This window comes from Aquarana catesbeiana, linkage group LG12 (genome assembly GCF_042186555.1).
Source record: "Aquarana catesbeiana isolate 2022-GZ linkage group LG12, ASM4218655v1, whole genome shotgun sequence".
Classification (NCBI taxonomy): Eukaryota; Metazoa; Chordata; class Amphibia; order Anura; family Ranidae; genus Aquarana; species Aquarana catesbeiana.
In genome coordinates, this window is record NC_133335.1 from 188,587,293 (window position 1) to 188,614,170 (window position 26,878).

General features: G+C 44.8%; 1 protein-coding gene across 6 annotated transcripts in view; it reads right to left on the minus strand.

Annotated features, from left to right (window-relative positions):
* The window catches only part of RALGAPB (Ral GTPase activating protein non-catalytic subunit beta), a 186,997-nt gene that overhangs the window by 34,287 nt on the left and 125,832 nt on the right, over positions 1-26,878 (minus strand). For 4 of the 6 annotated variants that reach the window (XM_073606329.1, XM_073606332.1, XM_073606331.1 and 1 more), the window contains 3 exons: positions 20,886-21,012; positions 14,929-15,062; positions 9,823-10,005 (listed from right to left, as the gene is read on the minus strand). In XM_073606329.1, the coding sequence (XP_073462430.1) occupies positions 9,823-10,005; positions 14,929-15,062; positions 20,886-21,012 (444 nt within the window). The remainder of the gene's footprint in view (positions 1-9,822; positions 10,006-14,928; positions 15,063-20,885; positions 21,013-26,878) is intronic. The other 2 variants (XM_073606330.1, XM_073606333.1) reach the window with 1 other exon arrangement.

The following is a 26,878-nucleotide window of genomic DNA, read 5'->3' on the forward strand; positions in this document are numbered from 1 at the left end:
TGGACAAGTCCTTCTCGCCTATTTCTTTTAGTGTCCATAGGGACTTGTTTAGGCTGTGGAGAGTCAGGTGCTGCTAGGCAAAGACTAATGCACAGGGATCAAATGTGTAGTGTGGTGTGTGTAGGAAGCATTTGGTGTGAAGCTGCAGCTTGCACCTAATAAAATGTAGGGTAGAGAAAATCCAATTCAACTCTGCTACAGAATTAGTGACTTCCACTAAACGTTCCACTATAAGAACCTCAAGGAAAGGAGGTTCCATTTCTGAATCCTGAACTGGATCAGGAGAAAGAGGATGTGGAATGGAACAGCTCTCATGCGTACGGGTAGGTTAATGTTCAAGGCTGCATAAATCACATAAATTTAAGTACTGTACTAATTGAATGGCTACTTTACTTGGTAATTTTATTTTTAGTTTCTTGATTAGCTTGTTTTCCAGTAACCAGGCTGTATGCCATAACAGTAGATCATTAGTTGCCTGTAAAACCTGCTCACAGACTATAGCTGGCCCACTTTCCAGTAACCCTGCATCTAACAATGGTGTAATGTAAATACAAATATAAGGTTCCATTTCCAGGAGGAAAGGATTGTTATCTTTGGAATAAGACATGGCCTAGATGAGGGGTAGGCAACCTTTTGAACACAGTGTGCCGAAAAATGTTTTCAAAGAAATTGAGCGTGCCGATTTTATAACGAAAAAAATGTCAACTTCATACTCAATCGCGAAAAGGATTGTTTATAAAGTAAATGCTGTAAACTTCTTTAGTAGTGAGACATTAACATCCTGCACTCTCACGCCTCAGATCAGCCCCAATTCCTGCAACTCCACACCTCAGATGAGCCCCAATTCATGCACCTTCACACCTCAGATCACTGTCTCCCCTGCTCATCTGCCCCACCACTGTACCCCCCCTGCTCATCTGCCCCACCAATACACCTCCTTTCACATCTGCTCCACCCCCCTGCTTTTCTGCCCCAACACTGAACCCCCCTGCTCATCTTGCCCATTACTGTACCCCCCTGCTCTTCTGTCCCACTGCTGAACCCCCCTTCTCATCTCTTCCACCACTGTACCTCCTGCACATCTGACCCAGCGCTGTACCCTCCTGATCTTCTGTTCCACCTCTGAACCCCCCCCTGCTCATTTTCCCCACCGCTGGTCTGTCTTCTCATCTATGATATTTGTGATATGCAGAATGTTGAAAGGAAGCAGAGATGTGACACATCTACCTGTCCTGGCAAACTCCTCCTGCTGATTCACCTCTCGCATCCAGCCCACGAGCTTGTATGTGATGTCACATACAAGCATATGGAATGGATGCGCAATGATGAGCTCAGGTCAGGGGGCATCTTCTGAAAGCAGTGGGCCTGTGTGCAGGATCAAAAGTTGTGCTCCCGCAGCTGAGAAAAAGTAGTTGGGTGTGATTTTCATTGCGCTGAATACTGGCTGTGGCTTAAAGGGACACGGAGTGCAGGGGTTCAGTAGTAAGTGACGCAAAGGTTCAGGAATAATTTCAACAAAATTCCCAGAAGCTCAACAGTAATTCCACACACTGTCACCCGATTGTGGTTTTCTCAATCGCAGTGAAATACCTTCTTTCTGAGATCGGTAGCGGCAACCAAGCGAGTCATCTTCCTCCAGATGGTGGTCAGGGCTAGCAAGACTGTGGCTGGCTTTAGCAGTGGCCAAGACAGTCCTCCTCCTCCTGTAAACAGGGACCGCCCCCAGCCTCCCCTCCCCCTAGCAGAACTACACCCAATCTCTTCCCAATCACAAAAGCGGACGATCGCAGCTACAGCAAACCAAAAAATGTTTCCCATCTTTTACAATGTGTGGGAGCACAGTGCCTCCCCCTCAGTACATGTGCGGCGTGGGGAATTCTGAAATTGGAATGCATTATTGTCTCACTGACACTTCCCTGCGCTGCTCTGCTGATGGGGAGGGAGTCAAGTGATGGCATAAAAGACTTGGCGTGTCGGTTGCGGCACCAGTGCCGGGGGGGGGCTGCCTACCCCTGGCCTAGATCATAAAGAAAGTAAAAGAAAATCTGAGGAATAAAGCAATCACATTTTTATCCTATTTTCTAACCTCTACTGGAAATTATAGCTCCAATTTTACCCTTACCTTTCCACCTGATTTAGTAAATTAGCCTCCATAAGTAAGATGGTCCTGTGTTTCAAATGGAAGTGGTCAATGTGACCAGTTTCAGGAATATAAAAAATGGTCATCTCCTCAGTCACAGACTGTATGAAAACCAACCTTGCATTAGCTCAATCTACAATTACAGATAGGAAAGCACAGGAATACTGGCATTTCCTGGATACAAAAAAAAAAAAAAAGGCTTTTTATAACAGCTTACCTGTAAAATCCTTTTCTTGGAGTACATCACGGGACACAGAGCCACAGTAATTACTGTCTGGGTTATATAGCACCTTTAGGTGATGGACACTGGCACACCCTAAACAGGAAGTTCAATTCCCCATATAACCCCTCCCTTTACCGGAAGTACCTCAGTTTTGTAGCAAAGCAATACATGTGTAACCAGAAAGAGGGGAGGGACCTCTGTGTCCGGTCATGTACTCCAAGAAAAGGATTTTACAGGTAAGCTGTTATAAAAATCCTATTTTTTTTATTGTACATCATGGGACACAGAGCCACGGTAATTACGGTCTGGGATGTCCCAGAGCAATGCCACCTGAGGGGAGGGGACACAACAAAAGTAGGGTGCAATCAGACCTGAGGACCTATACTGCAGTCTGCAGTACACTGCGCCCAAAGGCGACATCCTCATGCCTTCTTACATCCACATGATAGAATCTGGTGAATGTATGGACTGAAGACCAGGTTGCGGCCTTGCAGATTTGAGCCATGGAGGCTTAGTGATTCACTGCCCACGATGCACTAACAGCCCTGGTGGAGTGCGCTTTGACCTGAAAAGGTGGAACCTTCCTCTTCAAGCCATAAGCTTGAATAAATTACCTGCCGAATCCATTTGGCAATAGTGGATTTAGATGTTGCCTGTCCTTTCCTAGGACCTTCCGGCAACACGTATAGAACATCTGTTTTCCGAATCTGAGCAGTCGCCTTCAAATAGATCTGGACCACTCTCACTACATCCAAAGAGTGTGGTGACTTTTCTTCCTTAGAACAGGCTTCTGGAAAAAATGAAGGTAAAACAATATCCTGGTTTAGGTGAAAACCTGAAACCAACTTTGGCAGAAAGCTAGGATGAGGACGCAATACCACTCTATCCTTGTGAACGATTAAATATGGCCACCAGCTCCGATACCCTTCTTGCAGAAGAAAAGGCTACCAGAAAAACTAGTTTCCTTGTCAAAAGGACCAAAGGAACATGTTGTATCAGCTCAAAAGGCTGTTTCTGTAATGCCGACAGAACTAAATTCAAGTCCCAAGGGTTCAGGGGTGCTTTAACATGAGGATTAAGCCGCGTTACCCCCTGTATAAAGCTTCAGATCAAAGAATGCGAAGCCAGAGGACGTTGAAACAACATTGATAAGGTCGAGACCTGGCCCTTGATAGTACTCAAGGCCAGCTTCATCTCTAGCACCATTTGCAGAAAGGCGAGAATTCTACCTATGACATACTTCCTAGGATGCCAATCCCTGGATTCACACCAAGAAACATATGCCTTCCAGACTCTATAATAAATGACTCTGGAAGCTGGCTTCATTGCATTAAATCAAGGTAGGTATCACTGAGCCTGAAAGCCCACGATTCCTTATAATGTGGGTTTTGAATAGCCAAACCGTTAAATTTAGCGTTTGTAAAGTAGGATGGAACACTGGTCCCTGCGATAGCAGGTCTGGACTTGGTGGTAAGGTCCATGGGTTTCCTACCGCCATCTTTACTATTTCTGCATATGAAGATCTTCTGGGCCACGCTGGGGCCACAAGAACTACCGACTTCCTTTCACGCTTGAAAAGGAAGTCGAGGTAGCAGCAGAGGAGGGAATGCATAAATCAGTGAGAACTGATCCCGCTGAGTCACCAACGCATCTGTTCCGCATGCGAGTGGATCCCTTGTTCTTGACACAAAGTTGTCGACTTTGTTGTTGAACCTGGATGCAAACAGATCTACATCCGGGATCCCCCATCGTTGGCATATAGCCAGGAAGATGTTGGGGTGAAGGGACCATTCTGCAACCTGAATGTCCAGGCCTTTAGGGTTAGACGCGCTTCCCGAATCTCTAGAATGTTGATGGGCAAGGTCTTTTTGGTTCTGGATCATTTCCCTTGGACAGACGCTTCTTCCAGGACTGCTCCCCAACCTGAAAGGCTGTCATCTGTTGTTACCACCTTGCAGGTAAACGGTAAGAAGGATTTCCCCTTCTGCAGATTCTCGGATATCCTCCACCAACTGAGGCTCTGGCGCACTTTTGACAACAAACGCATAGGAAAATCTAGTGCCTGAATCTTTTTGTTTCAGGCCGATAGGATACTGTTTTGCAGCAGTCTCAAATGAAACCGAGCATAGGGAACTGCTTCGAATGAAGCCACCATCTTTCCCAATAACCTCATACAAAGGCGACTGGAAGGACCTTTCTTTGCCCTGACCCCTTGGACCAGCTCCTTTACGGCGCTGATCTTTGTCTGGGGTAAAAACACCTTCTTTTGGGCTGTATCTATGGTCAGACCCAAGTACTCTAATCTTCTTACTGGCTTTAAAGAAGATTTCTCTAGGTTGATGACCCAACCTAGGTATTCCAGGTAGTTGATTGTGGTGACTACACTTTGATTCAAGCGGACTACTGACCGGTCTATTAAGAGCAGGTCGTCCAGGTATGCCATTATTATTATACCTTGAGTCCTTAATTTAGCCAGAGGAAGGGCCAGAAGTTTTGTAAACACCCAAGGTGCAGTAGCTAGACCGAAAGGCAAGGCTACAAACTGAAAATTACGTTTTTCTACTTCGAAACGCAGATACTTCTGGTGAGCAGGGAAAATAGGTACATGCAGGTATACATCCTTGATGTCGATTGATGCCAGAAGCTCTCTCCCTTGTAGGATGGAGACTACTGATCGAATTGATTCCATGCGAAAAGAACGAATCTTCAGGAAGCGGTTTAAATCTTTGAGATCTATAATGGGTCTGACATCCCCATTTGGTTTTGGTACCGTGAAAAGGTTTGAATAAAACCCTGACCCCTGGTCTTCCACGGGGACCACCACGATCACCTTTTGTGACAAAAGTCGGTCTAATGCTAGAAAGAGAGACTTCTTTTTCTCTGGATCTTTGGGGACATTTGACCTGAGGAAACGAGGAGACGGGAATTCTCAGAACTCTAGTTTGTAACCTGGAGCTATTGTGGAAACCACCCATCTGTCCCAAAATTCTTCTTGCCAGACCTTTGAGAATGGCAGAAGTCTTCCCCTCACTCGAGCGAGCGGGGGCGCCCCTTCATAAAGAGGCTTTAGCGTTCGGTCTTGCGTGTTTCCTCTCCCAGGACCTCTTTTGTCCCTGGGATTGACCCTGAGGTTTACCTCTTGAACCCGACGGTGGAGGCCAACGCGACTGCCTGGAGGCTTATGCCCCTGGCACTGGAAAAAGAGCCCGTTTAAATGAGGGGCGTTTACTCTTTTTCTTAACTGGCAAAAGGGTACTTTTCCCACTTGATATGCTTTGGATATATTTGTCCAAATCCTCTCCAAACAGCTTTTCACCACGGAAAGGAAAACCAGACAGGAGCTTTTTGTATGGTGCTTCGGCTGATCAACCTTTCAACCATAAGATTCTATGCATATGCACCAACCCAAGCGTAAGGCGAGAGGTTTGAAGAATAGAATCTCTAATTGCGTCAATTGTAAAGCAAAAATCTGCTGGAAGCTCAGCTAATTCCTGGGCCTGCTGTTCAGGGACCACCTTGAGTACCTGTTTCAATTGGTCTCTCAAGGACTAACATACCCCAATTGCCGCCACTGCAGGTTGAGCCACTGAACCTGCCAGGGAAAAAATGTTTAACAGGAATTCCAATTTTTTATCAGTTAGATCCCTAAGCATTTGTCAACCGGACAAGTCAAATTTTTATTCACAGAGGATATAGCAGTTTCAATTGCTGGTATACTCCACATCTTACTAAATTTTTCCTCCATAGGATAAAAAGTGTTAAGCACTTTTTCCCTCCTAAAAAGTTTTCATCTGGGTGATTCCACTCAGAATACATAAGCTTTTTTAGTAATGAATGGACAGGAAAGGCACACAAGGCTTGAGGAGGCTTTAGTGAACTTCAGCATCTTCAACCGACTACGTTAAGGGTAGCTTAAATATGGAGCGGACCATTTCATTAAGAAAATGTACCAGCAACTTCTCAGCATGTGAACCTGAAGATCCTTCCCCACTTGACTATTCGGAAGAGGAATCATCAGCCTGTTCACGGTCCCCTGAGGGGGATTCATCTTCCCCCTCCCACAGTTCCTCCGTTTGGGGATCCTGGGTGGTAGAAGGGGGCCAAATGCGTTTTCTTCCACTCTGTGAAGACGTGATTAATGCCACTAATCTTTTCTCTAAACCACTCATAGCTGAGGAGAAAACCTGCTCAGTTATGCCTCGTTTCCACTGAGCGGATTGGTTCGGTACGCAATTTTGGGTGTTTCCATTATGAAAGCGGCCCATACAACTGAACCGTACCGCTCCATTCAGGGTCCTGCTTCAGATATGGGGCCATAGAAAATGGAACGGTGCAGTTAGGGCGGAGCTACGATACATTCCACTGATTGGCTGACAGAAAACCCTCTGGTGTGCTATGCTGAGGCATTTTTTCTAAACCCTGTATGGCCCCACTAGCAGTGGAAACGCTCACCAGAATAGACCGGACCATTCTAGGCCATTCAAACTGTACCGACCCGAACCGATCCGCTCAGTGGAAACGAGGCATTACATAGACAGGGGCTGAAGTGTCGGAAGCAATTGCAGCCCCTGATGGCTCACTCTGATCAGCCTCCTTAGTACGGTATGGTGTTGCAGAGGGAGGGTCCTTAGGACCTGAGGGCAACCCCTTTGTGTCCTTGGTCTTTGCAGCATTTGAACCACCTCCTCTGGTCATAGTGCCGAGCACAACACAGAGGTACCACCAAAAAAATGCACCTACTGCTGATCAATAGTCCAACAACTGCCGCTGCTATTAAGCTCAGCCTGATGCTTAAAGTAAATGTGCCTGGGAATGCCTGTGTCACCAACTCACATGCCCCCCCCGTCTACTCTGTGTCCCTCCTAGCTGTATGCACCTGAAAAAGGTGCATTTTATAGCTATGCAGCCCGCGTTGTGAACGCTCAACTCGCGACAACGCCTCTAAGCCCCCCCCCCTCCTTCCTCCGACCCCCCACCGCGCCCACCCCCTCATCTATTTTAAAATAGAGGATTTTCCATGCGAGCGGGCTCCAATCCTGCCCGAACGCATGGAGGAGGGCTGGGGGAGGAGGAGAGCTGCCGAAGGGGGACCGCTGTAATGACGGCGGGAGCGGCACGGAACACCGTCGTCTTGCGTCATGCTCCCCCTGCCTGGAGGAAGCTATCCATGTGGGAGGACATTCCCGGGAGAAGAAAACACCCCTTTCCCATGACTTTAGCTGGAGCTTTGGGCCGGAGAAGCGTGCAGCCTGAGACACAGTGGCGAGACTGACAAGCATGGAACAGGTACATGCTCTTGACAGCCCCCGGTGGCGACTTTAGGCATAGCAACATTTACTTTAACCACTTCCCGCCCGCCCTATAGTGGATTGACGTCCGGGAAGTGGTTCTGTTATCCTGACTGGACGTCATATGACGTCCAGCAGGATAAATGCCGCAGCGCGCCCCCGGGGGCGCGCATCGCGGCGATCGGTGGAGCGGTGTGTCAGTCTGACACACCGCTACACTGATCTTGGTAAAAAGCCTCCGGCGGAGGCTCTTTACCACGTGATCAGCCGTGTCCAATCATGGCTGATCACGCTGTCAATAGGAAGAGCCGTTGATCGGCTCTTCCTCACTCGCGTCTGACAGACGCGATTAGAGGAGAGCCAATCGACGGCTCTCCTGGCAGGGGGGGTCTGCGCTGATTGTTTATCAGCGCAGCCCCCCCGCAGATCACCACACTGGACCACCAGGGATCGCCACTAGGACCACCAGGGAAGGGGCAACATGTGGATGGCCAGGTATGTACCCCATGGCCATCCACATGTGCCCAGTGTGCCAAGTCTGTGCCAATCAGTGCCCACAAATGGGCACTGATTGGCACCATTATGTTGCAGTGATGCCCAGCAATGCCACCCTTAGGGGCATCACTGCAAACAAGCAGTGCCATCAGTGCCACCCATCAGTGTCCATTCATGCCACCTGTCAGTGCCCATCGGTGCCCATCAGTGCCCATCCATGCCCATCTGTGCCAACTATCAGTGCCACCCATAAGTAACCATCAATGCCACCTATGAGTGCCCATCAATGCCACCTATGAGTGCCCATCAGTGCCGCCTATAAGTGCCCATCTGTGCCACCTATGAGTGCCCATCAGTGCCGCATATCAGTGCCGCATACCAGTGCCGCCTATCAGTGCCCATCAGTGCCGCCTATCAGTGCCCATCATCAGTGCCCGTCAGTGCCACCTCATCGGTGCCCATCAGTGCCGCCGTATCAGTGCCCGTCAGTGCAGCCATATCAGTGCCCGTCATTGAAGAAGAAAACGTACTTATTTACAAAAAAGTTTTAACAGAAACAAAGAAAAACTTGTTTTTTTTCAAAATTTTCGGTCTTTTTTTATTTGTTGCGCAAAAAATAAAAACCGCAGAGGTGATCAAATACCACCAAAAGAAATCTCTATTTGTGGGAACAAAATGATAAAAAATTTGTTTGGGTACAGTGTAGCATGACCGCGCAATTGTCATTCAAATTGCGACAGCGCTGAAAGCTGAAAATTGGTCTGGGCGGGAAGGTGTCTAAGTGCCTGGTATTGAATTGGTTAAAGGAGAAAACCCACAAGAATTAGAAAAATTCCTCAGGAATCTCCCTTACCTTATCCAGCTCTCATGGTGGGCTCCGTTAGAAAACCTTCAGGGACTGAGGCCCCCCTTTTTATTGGGGGATCCACAGGCCTGGGCCTGTAAAAAGCACCCCGCCAGGAATATGGCTGAAAAAAAACAAATACTGGATCCCGGGGCCCAGCTCTCTAAAAAGAGAAGCGTTACAGGTAAAACCTTGTTTCTTCGGACACGAGGGGCCGGGTACCATTCAATATGGCTTGGAAAAGACACTTTGAATGGATCTGGTTGCATGGCTTGCCCCAGTAAGGAATATTCCAGCAGAGCTCAGCACAGCACATCTTTACTCGTGACCAACACCTAAGACACTGGAGAAAAAACTGAGGTATTCCCTGTAAGGGGAGGGGTTATACAGAGGTCCCTCCCCTCTTTCTGGTTACACATGTATTGCTTTGCTACAAAACTGAGGTACTTCCGGTAAGGGGAGGGGTTATATGGGGAATTGAATTTCCTGTTTAGGGTGTGCCAGTGTCCATCATCTAAAGGTGCCATATAAACCAGACAGTAATTACTGTGGCTCTGTGTCCCGTAATGTATGATAAAGAAAACTACTGCAAGATTTTCAGTATTTTTAGCAGCTGGTTAAAAAAGGGTCGCCAAAAAGCTTGTATGACAAATTCGAGATTTTGTATTTACTGAAAATGCCGATTTGTTTTAACCTCAGATTCGCCTCAGATCCCCAGAGATGACTTTTTTTCAACAAAATGGAGTTACACATAATTTAGCTTAATACAATTCATAAACAACTACTAAAGAAGGGAGTACACATGAAATATTTGGGAAAGAAAGCAGGTCACCTTTTCATTTAACATGTCGGGGTGCTCGGTAAGCCAGACGGACAGGCACTGAAAAGCAGCCACAATCATTGAGTGGAGATCCCGCGAGTGATGTGGAGCTGGCCGCGAGCACTGATACACTATGTACAAGCATATTGAGCTCACTGCCCTCTTCCTGTCAGCAGAGTCGATGTTCACCTTCACCTGGCAAAAGAGGAGCACAATGACTTAATTGGTGTAGTTCTAAACACAATCTCTGCACCTGACACAAAGTTAAAGGAGAAGTATGGGGTTATGAAAAAAAAAAAACCTTCATACTCACCGATGTGATGCTGCAGCTGTATCATGTCAACCATGTAACCGAGAACTGAGTGATCACATGACCACTGTCAATCGCTGCTCTCCTCTCTGCTCCTCTAGTGCTCACTAGAGCGCCTGCATGGATAGGGGGCAGTCACAACTGGCTCTGGCTGTCAGCCACATGCTGAGGGGAAGGGCCAGCTGTCAACCAGGCAGCCAAGTGGGTCCAAACAAAAATGTTGGGATCTTTCCAGAGCTTGGAGCGCCCATGCCCAGTTAGCCGGCAGTGGACAATAGCCTGCTATCAGCTGACTCTGGGTCACAAAAGAGAAGTATGGCAAAAACCTTTGACCATACTATTAAATGTGACCCTAAATGTGAGGTCCTGAAAAATACAGCAGCTGCCATTACTGAATTATTTTACACAGTCTTGGGATGCTTTGTAAGATTCACGGACCTGGAACAGGCAGGCAGCCAGTGAAGTCTGAAAAGTTTAAAGCCCTGTCCTGCCTTCTAATTTCAGGTCCATGTCCTACTCTGGATGACAGACCCAGAACCTAAACTTTCAAAGGATAACTAAACTAAAAAAAAATGTAATATATTGCAGTTCACCATTTTTTCGATGTGAATACTAAATCAACTCTCTTTTTTCAGAAAAAATAATATTTTTTTTTAGCAAGTACAGAAACATAAAATATTTTTCATAGAACAACACAGGAAGATTTCACCTTCGGGTTATACTGCCGCTTACAGGAGTTTTCGATGTTGGCAAATAAAAGAAAATAAAAACCTGTAGGCCAGTCTAGGATTACCACTACCGGTGCCAGTGCGTCTGTTTGGTAGCAGAGCATGATCATAAACACAAAGGGGTGGGACCAGAATCCCTCAATGAAAAGGATTTTGGGGGAAAACTGAAGGTCACAGGAAGTGTCCTTCAGGACATACAAAAGCAATCGAACTGAGGGGAGAGCAACACAGCAAAACAACTGCTAACAGGCCCAACATGCCCACCCGAAGCTGGCACCAGAGAAGGCTGCAACCAGGAGACCAGGTGATTGCCTAGCATAATGAACCAGGCTTTGACTAAAACATAGACCTGACCAGTAAAGCACTTGTTGAATGGGAGGGAAAAAACATTCTATAGGACCAAGCTTGAAAGCTGGCCTATCAATCCATCCAGAAGGGTGGAACAAAATAACCTACCGAGATCAACAGGGAGTCAGTAACTGAGAAATACAGTGGGCATGGAAAGTATTCAGACCCCCTTAAATTTTTCACTCTTTGTTATATTGCAGCCATTTGCTAAAATCATTTAAGTTCATTTTTTCCCTCATTAATGTACACACAGCAACCCATATTGACAGAAAAACACAGAATTGTTGACATTTTTGCAGATTTATTAAAAAAGAAAAACTGAAATATCACATGGTCCTAAGTATTCAGACCCTTTACTCAGTATTTAGTAGACGCACCCTTTTGATCTAATACAGCCACAAGTCTTTTTGGGAAAGATGCAACAAGTTTTTCACACCTGGATTTGGGGATCCTCTTCCATTCCTCCTTGCAGATCGATCCTCTCTAGTTCTGTCAGGTTGCATGGTAAACGTTAGTGGACAGCCATTTTTAGGTCTCTCCAGAGATGTTCAATTGGGTTTAAGTCAGGGCTCTGGCTGGGCCATTCAAGAACAGTCACGGAGTTGTTGTGAAACCACTCCTTCGTTATTTTAGCTGTGTGCTTAGGGTCATTGTCTTGTTGGAAGGTAAACCTTTGGCCCAGTCTGAGGTCCTGAGCACTCTGGAGAAGGTTTTCATCCAGGATATCCCTGTACTTGGCCGCATTCATCTTTCCCTCGATTGCAACCAGTCGTCCTGTCCCTGCAGCTGAAAAACACCCCCACAGCATGATGCTGCCACCACCATGCTTCACTGTTGGGACTGTATTGGACAGGTGATGAGCAGTGCCTGGTTTTCTCCACACATACCGCGTAGAATTAAGGCCAAAAAGTTCTATCTTGGTCTCATCAGACCAGAGAATCTTATTTCTCACCAGCTTGGAGTCCTTCAGGTGTTTTTTTAGCAAACTCCATGCAGGCTCTCATGTGTCTTGCACTGAGGAGAGGCTTCCGTCGGGCCACTCTGCCATAAAGCCCTGACTAGTGGAGGGCTGCAGTGATGGTTGACTTTCTACAACTTTCTCCCATCTCCCGACTGCATCTCTGGAGCTCAGCCACCGTGATCTTTGGGTTCTTCTTTACCTCTCTCACCAAGGCTCTTCTCCCCCGACAGCTCAGTTTGGCCGGACAGCCAGCTCTAGGAAGGGTTCTGGTCGTCCCAAACGTCTTCCATTTAAGGATTATGGAGGCCACTGTGCTCTTAGGAACCTTAAGTGCCGCAAATTTTTTTTTTGTAACCTTGGCCGGATCTGTGCCTTGCCACAATTCTGTCTCTGAGCTCTTCAGGCAGTTCCTTTGACCTCATGATTCTCATCTGCTCTGACATGCACTGTGAGCTGTAAGGTCTTATATACACACAGGTGTGTGGCTTTCCTAATCAAGTCCAATCAGTATAATCAAACACAGCTGGACTTAAATGAAGGTGTAGAACCATCTCAAGGATGATCAGAAGAAAGAGACAGCACCTGAGTTAAATATATGAGTGTCACAGCAAAGGGTCTGAATACTTAGGACCATGTGATATTTCAGTTTTTCTTTTTTAATAACTCTGCACAAATGTCAACAATTCTGTGTTTTTCTGTTAATATGGGGTGCTGTGTGTACATTAATGAGGAAAAAATGAACTTAAATGAATTTAGCAAATGGCTGCAATATAACAAAGAGTGAAAAATTTAAGGGGGTCTGAATACTTTCCGTTCCCACTGTAGAGGTTAATGGCCCGAACCATGGACAAAAAAGAAGAGAAGCTCTCTCTGGCTCAAGGAAAATTATGTCCTAGTTGAGGGAAAGTCAGAACCACTATCCTAGGCCAGAAGAAATATCTGAGCCCCTTATCTGGTATACAGTATATCACAGAGGTGCTCACTACCAGAAAAAATTCCCTGAGGTTGAATTATAGTAATATCACTACCAAGTAGTGTAACTGTGGTTCCTGAGCAAAGAAGCAAGCTTTGATCCCACAGAGTCACAATCTACAAATGAGAAATGGCACATAAGAACTGCCCATACAAGGATTAAGGTGAGAAATAGAAAATTTGGGGACAAAGTGCAGGAAGGATCAGCTGCTGCAGTGGAGAGATGATTGAGAAATTTTGACCATTCTGCCATGGTTTGAAAAATAAAGTCACAGTCAGAATAAGGCGAAGGGCAGGGTTCCGCCAGCAACAACTAGATCCTAAAGAGGCATTCCAACTGCTGATAAGTACAATCCTTGCACGTAGGAGCTGCAACTGCCCTTGTGGTTCCTCTATTAAGGAAAACCACTGTCAGATCCACAGTGAGTGTAGACCACCATTTAACAAAATTCTTTTCAAATGGGACCAAGTCCAGAAAGAGCTTGAGGGATGTTAAGGGAACATCGGAGTGTTTCCAAAACTTAGAGCATTTCCTACAAGAGAAGGATTAAAAGGAAGGTCTTTGCAGATATATGAAAAGACTAAGACCGCAGACAGCAGGCTGATCTTCCAGATTCAGAGTAGTGCATACCGCATCAATTCTAGAGTAAAAGCAGAAGATAATCCCATCAGGTAGAGACTGGAGTTACTTTGAATCAGAATTAGTCACTGGGACGATGAGTGAGCAAATCAGCAATGGAATCTACGGGCATGCACTTAAAGCCTCTGTGGTTGCAAAGTCTTGCCTAACTGTAATCAGAGAAAGGGCCAGTGGTTAGGCAATGGCTCTGGTCCTGGAAATCAGTCCATGGCTAAATTGTTACAAGAAAGTCTAGAAACTGCTTTATGTGGAACACATTTCTTGAAGGCCACTTTCAGGCTAACCCTAAAAAGTCCAGTCCATCGGAGTCCAGTCTGGGCACTCCAAAAGCCAGGCTGAGAATAGGCTGCACCACAAAGGAACAATCATAGTGACTAGCAGAGATGTAAATAAGAATTTTGATTTCAGAAAAATAAACTAACGAAAAAATGCTAGCAAAAAACTAGGTTAGACTTTTCCCAGCAGAGACAAATAAAATTTGCCCATCCTCCTCAGACAATAGCAAAAAAAAAAAAAAAAAAAAAAAAAAAAACTGAGGCATTCAGCTGCTTTTTGTTTTTGTTTGCCACTGTCCAATCTACCTGTAGTTGGCAGCATAACCCGAAGGTAAAGATTTCCTGTTGATCCTGGAAGAAATGCAGTGTACTTGGTCACTTCCTGTGAGCTTATCAGAAAGCACAAGCAACTTTATCTATCTGTGATCAATCCCATCAGATCTAATGTAATGAAGATTAACAACACAGACATGTTTGAAGTCCAGCCTGGGTGACAACCAAAGTTCCCACCACGGATATCTGCAGAAGCTTTGATTACATCCTGCTTTGCGCAAATGATGAGCTTTTCCAATTTGCCTCTCGCACATTGCTCTTGGCCATTGAGGCTTCCTTTCTTAATAGGCCAACAGGAATAGGTGAGGGTGGGAAGAACCATGCAAGTTTTAAAACCACCCTAAAGCAAGATAACTGCTTGGCGGAACAGCCCAGGATTTGGGTGAAGCAAGGTACTGGTTATAAAGTGTCTTTCAGTGCCAGACAAAAGCTTTATCCATGACAGATGACAGCTGTCATGGCAGGTTGCCTTCAAAAAAAAAAAAAAAAATATATATACAGGTTTTTAGGTTAATTTCAAGATGTTTATTGTAGCAATTACAGATACTGACCTTGGCGAGTCCAGACAGCAGCTCCAGGGCAGCCAATGAGATGCTCATGTCTGGCCTCCATTGTGCGTTGAGTCTTTGGGTGACCAGGTGGATGCTGCGCATGAGTAGACCGGCAGCTGTATCTGTATGAAGAGCTAGGATGTAACCGCAGAACCAGTGCAAAGCCAGGGAGGGAAAACAACCGCTCGTTAGTAACAGGAAGCGGACAGCCCAGGAGCAGGGCGCAGCCACAGAGCACAGAGACTACAAACCGGGAACAATTAACATTTCCACTCCCCAAAAGACGACACAAGCGGAGGTTAAATCAGTCCACAATCAGATATATGGGCATGTTAATTCACAGCAGACACATTACGAAGAGACACAAAATATCAGCACTAAGCGTAGCCGCTATTTCCCTAATACCACCAATCAGATCCAGCTCTGCACTGGAAAACAACAACTGGAAGTGAAAGCTAGTACATGACTGGTGACTGCGGCAAACATTTAATTATTCAAACTATTAAAATAAGTATTGCACACTAAACATTTCATTTTCATTTTTGTTGATGTTGGAAGAGTTTAAACTTTTAGCTGCCAATAGTACCGGAAAATTATAGTGGGACTAAAAATTTTAAATGACAAACGATGCAATTGGTTAATAGCTTTAACAAAATAATGTGTTTTTCTGTAAAAAAACTGATTTGCTTTCTAGATTCACCAGGTGAAAATAACAGAAAGCAAGCCTAAAAAAAGAGAACAAATGCAGTCAAGCCATCACACCACAAGAAGTGGTAGGCTGCAGTACAGAAAAAAAAAAAAAGTTTGCTTTTTGGTTTAATACTGCTTTAATTATGTAGATTGTTTTGCATGTTGACAAGCACAGGGTGGAGAAAAAAATGGAAATCATCTGTCTTTCATAGCAGAGTACAGTCTGGGACTAATGTGGGTTCTAAGCCACACAAATGGTGTTACTGAAGAGTTTGACCAAGGACCGCAAAGGGGGCTAAATTATAGCATCTACTACACCATGATTAAGCCTCTGGGTGGGTGATGCACATTAGAGCCGATGACCATTGTGGAGTGTCCATTTCCATAAAAAAAAAGTTAGTTGAAACACCAATTTTTATGTGGCTATGTATGGCCATATTACTACGGTGAACATTGGTTGCTTTGCCCAAGATGGGTCAACCAGAGATACTCTACAGTGGTTGGAAATGCCTACAGTCCTTGCCAATCCAACCATAATCTTCCAGATTGGGTGGTCAGCAACTTATCTCCATAAGCAGAGGTTAGAAAGGTGAAAACGTTCCAGAAGCACATTTGAGAGGCAAAACTTTCGAAAGAATGTTGATAATAACCTCAATTTCCCCATTGTTATTATGGTTTCAACTATTGTTCTATAACTTGATGGGCAAAGTGACAATGTTTCTGTAAATGGTCAACCCCTTATATTCACCCTGCCTGCGCCCCATCTCAGCCAGCAGCTTATACCGCCATAACCGTGGCATCGGCGACCCAGGAGAGAAGTGAAGTCACCACGTCTTATGCAACAACAGTGCTCAGGCCTATTCTTGATTGCTAGGTCCAAGCACTATCACAGGAGAGCAGGTCACATGTTCTGCCATACCCTGAAGAGCTGGTTAGTGTTCCCAGCTGCAATGGAGGAAGGACAGCTAGGCAGTGCAAGCAAGGCAAGCGCAGTTGTGTTCTGCAGAGACACAGTCACTTTGCACTGCATGGGCAAGGTGACTGTCTCCAATTTACATTTGTGTACTATCCTTCCCATTGGATACTGGCCCTCTGATATTTACTGTCACAAGCTACCTCAGCTGAAAGGACACCACATATAAATGTAACTAGCATAGTAGTGTACTTTCATTGTGCTCATTATGGTCAATTTCTTCTTTCAATTATGAACTTTATAATACTCCTTTGTTACATGTATTTCATTTTAGTGCAAGATTTGCTTGTGCCACCTATCATTTGCCATGCTTTTTCACTTGCTTAATTTTATACGGTTTCTCAACTCTTTTCTTTGTTGAAAGGATAACAAGTCTGCTGTCAATTAACATTTGTATTTGCATTATGACTAATGATGATAGAAACCCATGCAACACACATTCTGATAATGTAAAAATGAAATGGATTACATATTAAAATGAACTTCAGTGACCTGTTATTGTTAGTTGTTAATTTGTATCTGGAAATTACTAAGTGGATTGGGTATACCAAGGAGAGAGTTAAAAGAATTACAATAATGATAGTTGGTTGGATTGGTACCTGGATATCCTATGGGAAAGACAACAGTAAAAAGAATCAGGGTTATTTAATCCTTTCAGGGACCCTGCAAGAAGCAAAACTTGATATCCTTCTTATAATGCACTCTGTAATAGTAAGTCAGGGGGCTTCTCGGGAATTGGCATAAGATAATGAAAATCTATAGAAGGTTGTGATCCAAAATGTCAGTGCAAATAAGTGCATCTGTATAGATAAAACATTGCCCAATTTACCTTGATTTCTGAAGAAAGAAGCTGACAGCTCCAATAGAGAGGCCTTGTTTTAGTAAGAAAGAGCTGCAGGAGGTAGAGACCTAAATCATGTGTTTACATTGTTATGGCAACACCTTTAAAACAAAATTGTGGACCACTCATCACACCCTTCGTTGCTGCAGTATGGCGGTTTGTTCTTCATCTGCCCCTCTTCTTATAAGCAGCAGAGAACCTAATCTTACTATTGTATAGATCTGAATTGCTCTATTGATGGCCTTTGGAGGACGTAGGTCCTGGCCATAGCATATGTTTACGTGCAACTCTGCTAAACCACCAGCAGACATCAAACATTGCAACCTAGGAGTCCCCCCAAACCTGGAGCACTCAAGAAATATCCACTGCTGAGCTGGCAAAGCTAAGCTCTGATACCTCTACTGCATTCTGTAACTATTTCCTCAATGTGATATATAGCCTTATAGTGAGAAACAGGGTGGGTGTGTGTATAAGCGTGACTTCCCCAAGTCAGGCCAGCATTTACCTATCACAGCACACTGGTTTAAACCTGTGGATCACAGGAGTGAAGTTCGTTCTGCACTTCTGTGACCTGTTTTCAGCAGCCTGAAGTCCGCTGTCTGCTGACATCACAGAGCTGGTCCAGGCTCGGGCATGATTGCGACAATGGAGTCGGGATCCGCCTACATGCCTGGACTGGTACCGGGCTCAGACTCTAAACGAGCTGCTGAGAGTCTGAGCCGGCCGCTCCCCCCCTCTCCACAGCCCAGCTCTCCAGTGAGCGTGGGGAGCATCAGATCAGAGAGCCAATGACTGATAGTCACCAGCTCTTTGCTTGGGGAACTGTGAGAGCCGAGTGATCTGCGGTGTTAGAGGCGCCGGGGGACTAAATTATTTACTAAAACTGGAGAGTGCAAAATCTGCAACCGCTCTGCATACAAACCATCAGCTTCCAGGTTTTATTGACAAGGCTTAATTGAACAAGCTGAAGTTAGAAACCGACTGACTACTATGCACAGCTACACCAGATTGTGAGTGCACTTGTTTTAGTAAATCTCCCCGTGTGCAATTCTATGATTTATCTCATATTCCTAATGGCACCAGGGGGATGTTTTCCTTTGTTTCGTTTGGCGTACGTAACCACCTGTATTATTTTGTATTTCACAGTATATTGTACTGTTATGTCTTGCTTTTCTTCAATATACTATTTGCATTTTTGGTAAATCTCCCCTGTTGTCTTTTTAAAGGCTGCAAGAATGCTTTAGATACTATGTTAAATCAAAGTATCTCTAGGTGCTGCTGGCAGTTGAATACATTTAGAAAGGGTAGAGGCGTACTAAATCCTAAAAGAAAAACTCTTGGTGCAGGTCATGTAAAAAAAAATAATGGTGAATGGAGACCTGCAAGCATGCCTGCTGATGGCATTGAGCTACATTTCATAAATGCATTAGCTAAGAACATTTTTTTCTTTCGTGGTCAATGTATTAAGGAGCTACAAAAGGTTCTTAAACTTATGGACAAGACATCAAAGCATACACAGCACTAATACATTTAACACAACAATACATCCATGCTATGTTATTGCCAACTACAGTAGGCAAACTAATAATTGGTATCATGCAACGACCCATTAGCAAAGCAAATGTCCACATATGATGCAACTAATACATCACTGTGATTACCTTGTTTTAATATATACATTTGCTGAATTAGATTTTTTTTGGGCTACTTACTATGAATTAAAAAATTAAACCTAATTTCCGGAGGATTATAATGCTGACCACACAGCACAGGTCATGCCTTGCCTTACCTCCAGACCTTCATTACGTTTACCACATCGCCCTTTTATCGTCATGTCTAGCTTCCTGTTCTTAGACGCGATTGGTAATATTTATATGGGCAAGTCTTCCTGCAAGTTACTTTGGCTCTGCCCAGTCAATGGGAATAATGAGCTTTGCTGATTGTAGAGCTATGTCTGACTTCGTAGGGGGTATGTCCCACCTCTGCAATGCGACCACTGCTTGCACACAGGGAGCCAGGGTTCCGTTCTGCAACATGCTGGCAGGGAACAGGCTTTTCTACAGCTGTCCATATTTTAGAAGAAAAAAAACTAACAAATTGAAAGGTTTGTCTTTATGGAATTAAAAGTAGGGCTGAACTGGGCTTTAATGGCTTGCTTAACGCACCTTAACTACCTAAAGTCCGCCCTATAGCAGTTTTTCTGCTACAGGTTGGCACCTCTGTGCCGGATCATGTATATATATATATATATATATATATATATATATATATATATATATATATATATATACACACGTGATCCGACATTTTCAGGTAGGAGGTGCGCATGAGCGCCACTGGGGGCTCGCTCCCGCAGTATTTACACAAAACGGGAACCTATTGGCGGGTATAGTGGACTCTATGTCCACCGACACCCGCTGATCATCCTGCAGAGAGACAGAACAGCGGTCTGCCTATGTAAACCAGGCAGATCGCCATTCTGACAGGAGGGAAGAGATGGATTTTATTCCTTGCTTTGCAGGGACAAAAATTTCATCCCCCCCCCTAGTAAAAGCAACTCCCAGAGTGTAGTGAAACACTGGTTAGGCACACAGTTAACCCCAGCCAGTATGAGTACAGCGACAGTGCATATTTTTTTTAGAACTGATCACTGTATTAGTGTCACTGGTCCCCAAAAACTGTCAGTATCCGAATGTTCGCCGCAATATCACAGCCCTGCTGATCACCGCCATTATTAGTAACAAATAAAAATATCCCATAGTTTGTAGACGCTATAACTTTTGCACAAACCAATCAATATACGCTTGGCGGGATTTTTCGTTACCAAAAATATGTAGCAGAATACATATTGGCCTACATTTATGAAGACATTTGATTTTTACAATTTTTTTTATTGGATATGTTTTATAGCAGAAAATTAAAAAAAAAAAAAAAAAAAATGTTTTTTTTTTCTTTAAAAATTGTCATTCTTTTTTTTTTGTTTATAGCGCAAAAAAAAAAAAAAATGAGATGTGATCACATACCACCAAAAGAAAGCTCTATTAGTGGGAAAAAAAGACACATTTTAATTGGGTACAGCATCACACAACCGCGCAATTCTGAGTACCATATCGCAAAAAATGGCCTGGACATGAAGAGGGGTAAATTTTCTAGAGGTAAAGTGGTTAAAAAGTAACCACAGGGACAACTCCTTTTCTATTCTTTAAAGCCCAGCCCTCACAGCATTCTTCTTTTCTGGCTTCTAAGAGCTCTACTGTGATTTGACAATATTATCCTCTATGCCAACATCAAAGTGGACACTAAATGATCAATTATAGCGTAACAACTGACAGAACTAAAATTTATAAGATAGAGAGAAGCTGCTATAGCTGCCCTTGCATGATACTTTAGTTCGCTTAGTCACCAAGACACATCATTCATTCCCAATTCTCCTCTTACGGGAACAAATCTTACCATAGTCCCGCATGAGTACTTGTGCTGGCCTCTCACTGTCTGGTGTAGTGGGCTCAGTGCTGCCTCCGCTGGCTGTGCTGATGCCGCTGTTTGTTCTGCTGTGGCTTTTCATCTGATTATTTTCAATCTAAATACCATAAACAGAAAATTACCAATAAAAAACTTCTAGAACAGTAAAGTGGCATCTATGAGAAATATACAGTATATCAGCTTCAAAGGGCGACAAAATGTATCATAGCAGGATCCCTGTACCCACATTTACCTCTCCCCCTTACACCAGCTTGCGGGAATCCCTTAATCGCCACAGCCCAGTAGGCCATCTACATGAAGTTTCTCTGCTGCTCTGCCTTCAGGGATGGGTGAAATAAAACTCCACATGCATTTGTTTCAGCATACAGCAACTGGACCTTTTATTTCTTTTTTTTTTTTAATATTTCTTTTAACAGTGGAATATATACAGCACATTATACTTCCATGTGTTACTGAGGCTGTGGCACTTTCATCTCTGAACTGTGAAATCTCTCAAGTCTACATCATGGGGTCCCCAAACCCCCCAGGTCGTGGACTTGTCCTGGTCCGTGGCCTGCTGGGAGCCGGGGTGTGGGGGTGGCCAGCGGGCAAAGCGGGCCAGCACATCTTGCACTACCACCCTCCGACCACCAGAGGGTGCTCCTGACAGTTCTTCTCAGCGGTGTACAAGAGTGAAGTCTGCGGTAACTCAATCGGTATTTACACTGGCTCCAGTGTAGGAATCCCAACTGCAGCAGTTCATCAAGGCTCCCATCCATACCGCACTCCAGACCCTGGATCCTGAACATCTTCTCCTGGAAGATGGTATGTGACATGCCTTTGTTCACAGAGTACTTGTGAGTGTATTTTTAATTATTTCACAATAAAACTAACTACTACGCTATACTGTTGCCTGGCGCCCCTATCTTTCACCTCTCTTTTGCAGGCACTGGGTTCCCAGCCTGGACAAGGAGCTAGCCTTTAGCAGTCAGTCAGTAGTTAGCTGATAATTTTTTAATTAGAGTCTGCCCATACCTCCTGGTGCATTGATATCACCCTTTTATGTGTTCATTTTATACTCTTTATTCTGTTCTTTTCACTTGATTACAAGTTACCATCAGAGTATCTTTTTCATGCTGCTGAACTTGAACTATCTAAACAAACTTTTAAAGATAGTTATATTTCATATCTCTACTACAACCACAGGCTGTGACCCGTCCAGGGAGGGGTTGACTATCGCATGGCCGGTCCCTGGGGCTGGAGAGGTTGGGGAACGCTGGTCTACATAACTGCTTGGAGCTGGCATATCCATATTTAAACTGTACTAGTGAAATGCATATGTGATTATATGGCGCATATAGAGCCAATACTGTTTATGTGACTGTTCTATACTGATCTGTAAGATGAGCACATGGTGCACAAGGGACCCCAGAAACCTGTATATAGTTTATGAAGTGGTAACGCACAGAATGATCGTGGGGTTTCATAGGACCCATCAAGCAAAACCGCTGTTTTCATTGAGTTAGCTTTAAAGAGAACCTGTCAAAGTGGGAACGTTGGCTGCCCCTGCCATCTTCTTTTTTACTGTGTAGTAGCGCTCATCAAGAGACAGGGATTCTTCTAAGTTTCCATTAGGGCATTAGACACAGTTTAACATTTTCCAAAATATGGTTTAATAATGAAAAGATTAAAATGGTGTAAATAAAATACCCCCCCCCCCCAAAAAAGGTATGACAAATAAACAAACAAAGAGACAACAATGCAACAGCAAGACAAAAGGGAGAAAAATGAAAATACCGTATTTATTGGCATATAACACGCACTTTTTCCCCCTGAAAATGGGGGGCAAATCATGGATGTGTCTTATATGCCGATAGTGTACCTTTGGAGGGGAAGGAGGGGGACACATGCCACCGGAAATTCACCGAGCCATCATCTCCTGTATAATTGTCTCTCACGTCACTTACACAGTCCCGCCTCCACCACCGAACCAGTGTTCTGTCAATCACAGGAGCTAATCCAATGCCGATGGCGGAGGCGGGACTGTGTATGTGACTGCCAACTGAGAGTCGAGTAAACAGGAGATGACAGCTCGGTGATTTCCTGCATGAGAGATGGTGAGGCTGCAGATGGGCATCAGACTGCATTGATGGGAGATGGGCGCAGATCAGGCTGCAGATGGGCGCAGATCAGGCTGCATTAAGGCTGCAGATGGGCACAGATCAGGCTGCATTGAGGCTGCAGATGGGCACAGATCAGGCTGCATTGAGGCTGCAGATGGGCACATACCAGGCTGCATTGAGGCTGCTGATGAGGTCATTGTTATGATTAATCAGGATTTCACTACAGGTCAGACAGGTCACCGAGCTTCACACATTAGTATAAACACAGGACACCCTCTCACAATTGCAGGAGCTAATTACAATTAACAATACAAACAGTGATATACCCCCCTCCTCAGCCCAATAGGCAACAAACTATAGTAGGAGTAGACTGTCCGGCTCCTACCCAGTTCTAGAGGCCAATGTGATCAGCTCTCTCAACTAACATTTTGAGTTCAGAATCAAACAAACCAAGAATAGTCTTTACATATATCCTGGGAGATGTTGTGGATAAATATTACTGTCCCATTTTAGGTAATCTAAGATATATTTTCTCAATCACCCTGTGTCAGGATGGCACAGGGTGACTTAGACATAAGAGGTGCACGGGGAGCTGAAACATGGGTTTCCCAACCTTTCAAAGGGATTCTTGGTTCCACGGGCCCTCCTGTCACACAAACATACCAAGACATGGCCATCCACCTATACTGACAGGACGGGCAAGGAGAGCATTAATCAGAAAAGCAGCCAAGATGCCCCTGGTAACTCTGGAGGAACTGCAGAGATCCACAGCTCAATTGGGATCTGTCCACAGGACAACTATTAGTTGTGCACTCCACAAATCTGGCCTTTATGGAAGAGTGGCAAGAAGAAAGCCATTGTTGAAAGAAAGCCATAAGAAGTCCCATTTGCAGTTTGCGAGAAGCCATGTGGAGGACACAGCAAACATGTGGAAGTAGGTGCTCTGGCCTAAAAGCAAAACGCCATGTGCAGTGTAAGTTTTTCACCACACATCACCCCGAACACACCATCCCCAGCGTGAAACATTGTGCTGGTAGCATCATGTTGTGGGGATGCTTTTCTTCAGCAGGGACAGGGAAGCTGGTCAGAGTTGATGGGAAGATGGATGGAGCCAAATACAGTGCAATCTTATAAGAAAACCTGTTAGAGTCTGCAAAAGACTCGAGACTGGGGTGGAGGTTCACCTTCCAGCAGGACAACGACCCTAAACATACAGCCAGAGCTACAACGGCATGGTTTAGATCAAAGCATATACATGTGTTAGAACAGCCCAATCAAAGTTCAAAGTTTAATTCAATTGAAAATCTGTGGCAAGACATGAAAATTGCAGTTCACAGACGCAAAGAAAAATGGGCAAAAAATGTCACTCTCTAGATGTGCAAAGCTGGTAGAGACATACCCAAAAAGACTTGCAGCTGTAATTGCAGAGAAAGGTGGTTCTACAGAGTATTGACTCAGGGGGCTGAATACAAATGCATGCCACACTTTTCACATATTTTTAAAAAAAAATGTTGAAAACCATATATTTATATATATATATATATATATATTATGTACTGTATCTATATATATATATATATATATATATATATATATATATATATATATATATATATATATATTATATATGCTGTCTGTTACATATTTCCTCCCCATCTTCCTTCTAGTGAAACTATTGAACTATTGTTATGGGGACAGCAAGTAAGGGGTAAGGTTTCTCTAGCAACAAAGCAACACAACTAGGTCACCCTCCTCTATTTGACAGTAAAGGAGCAGCAAATGAGGAGATCATCTTTCTGCTCTCAGGCAGGTTATTTGTCAGCACTGTACATTTGGCGCATTATATTGCAGTATATTATAGTGTGTCCGTGGAGTGTGTCTGTGTAGTGCGAGTACTCAAATTAAAGTGCACCAAACACCTCTTTACATTGATTAAAGTGCATCTACGTACAGATTTCAACTTCTTCTTTACAATTACTTATAAGCACCGCCCCCTCCCTCCCAATAATGTCTGGGATGACAACAGGGAGAGGCAGACATTCCCATGGCACTGTAAGGGGGCCAGCAACAAATATGTCTACAGGCAAAGGTGGACGTGCTGGTCAGTCCTCAGGCAGGGCATCATTTCCTCTGTTGAGTGAGTTTGCCCGTGCTATCCAGCCACAGCATGCAGAGGAGGTGTTGGAAAGGCTTACTAAACCTTTCTCATCCTCTGTCTCATCCTCTGTCACACAAGCAGAGACAAGTGTGCATTCCCCTGCAGTTGCCAGAGTGGATAAACCTGCCTCCTCATCGACATTTATTCCTGCCATAGCCCCAACATCAGCCATTGAGGAGTCAGCTGAGTTATTTGACCACAGCATCAGCCACTTGCACCTTGATGATGCCCAGCCATTGTTGGATTCAGATGTTGGTTCTGAGGCTGAGGATGAGAGGAACATGAGCCTAGAGAGGAGGAGGAAACTGAAGGTGAGGCAATACAACCCCAAGGAGGCCAACATCAAGAAAGAGTAGAGAGCAGCCGCCCTATTTCATCACATTCTGCAGCGGTCATCTCCCGGACCACTCCCCGAAGCTCAGCTGTCTGGGCTTTTTTCAGCTATCTGCAAACTGGGTCTCAGGCACATTAAAGGTGGCAAAAACACCAACCATTTGGGTATCACATGCTTAACAAGGCATCCAACGTCCAACCACTCATTACCTCTCAGCAGCCTCCACTGACAGGGATGATGGTATAGCACAGGGTATCCAAGGTCCTAGCAGCACATCGGCCAGCAGCACACCACCAGCTGTAGACTGTAGCCGACAAATTTCTCTACCAAATCTGCGGGAGCGGAAAAAACAAAACAAAAAAACAGTCCCTGCCACCCACATGCCCAACGTCTAAATGCAAGCTTGTCAAAGCTGTTGGCTGTCCAACTTCTGCCTTTCAGCCTGGTGGATTCTGCCCCCTTCCGTGGATGTGCTGAACCACAATGGCAGGTTCCCAGTTGCTACTACTTTTCACGCAAGGCCGTTCCATCTCTCTACCATCACTTGGAAGGGAATTTTCTGGCATCGTTGGGAAAGGCAGTCAGCTGTAACATCCACCTTACTGCTGACACGTGGTCCAGCAAGCATGGGCAGGCCGTGACAGTGCAAGCATCAGTGACACAATCCATGTTGTGTTCCTGCTGGAGCAGACTCTGCGTGGCATTATGGACAGGGCACTGGAGGAAGAGCAGCAGGAGGAAGAGAAGAACTTCCTTTCCTCTCAAGGCCCACTTTATCCAGACACCATCATTCCTATGTCACTGAACACACAGGAGGAGAGAGGGGAGGAGGATTTTGGCACTTTTATAGGCTTTGAAGAAGAGAAAGACATGCGTCAATCTGTAAGTGATGGCTTTCCAACCCCAGGACCCTTGGGAGCAGTACGTGGCTGGGAGGAGGAAGTTCCAGATGATTTCATCCTGAGTGACCCAGAGGAGTCTGCTTCTTAAGCCTCGGCAAACTTGAGGTGCATGGGCAACCTCGTGCTTCAGAGCCTGCGAAAGGACCCAAGAATACGTGGCATAAAGGAGAAGGGTGATTACTGGTTGGCAACCCTCCTTGACCACCGTTATAAGGGGAAGGTCTCAGAACTCATCCCGTCCTCAGAGTGCAGAAGATAAAATTTCTTGAGGACGCCTTAAAGAGGATTTTATTGAACATTTTTCCTGACTCCAGTATGTCAATAGAGGAGCGTTGGAGAAGGCGTCCGCCTAAGTGAGACATTTCGAAATTTTTTTAGTCCCCGCCGCCCAGGGCTGTCAGTTTCCACATCCCATCGGCAGCATCTGCATCACATGGTGGATGATTACCTCATTGATTCCAAAACAG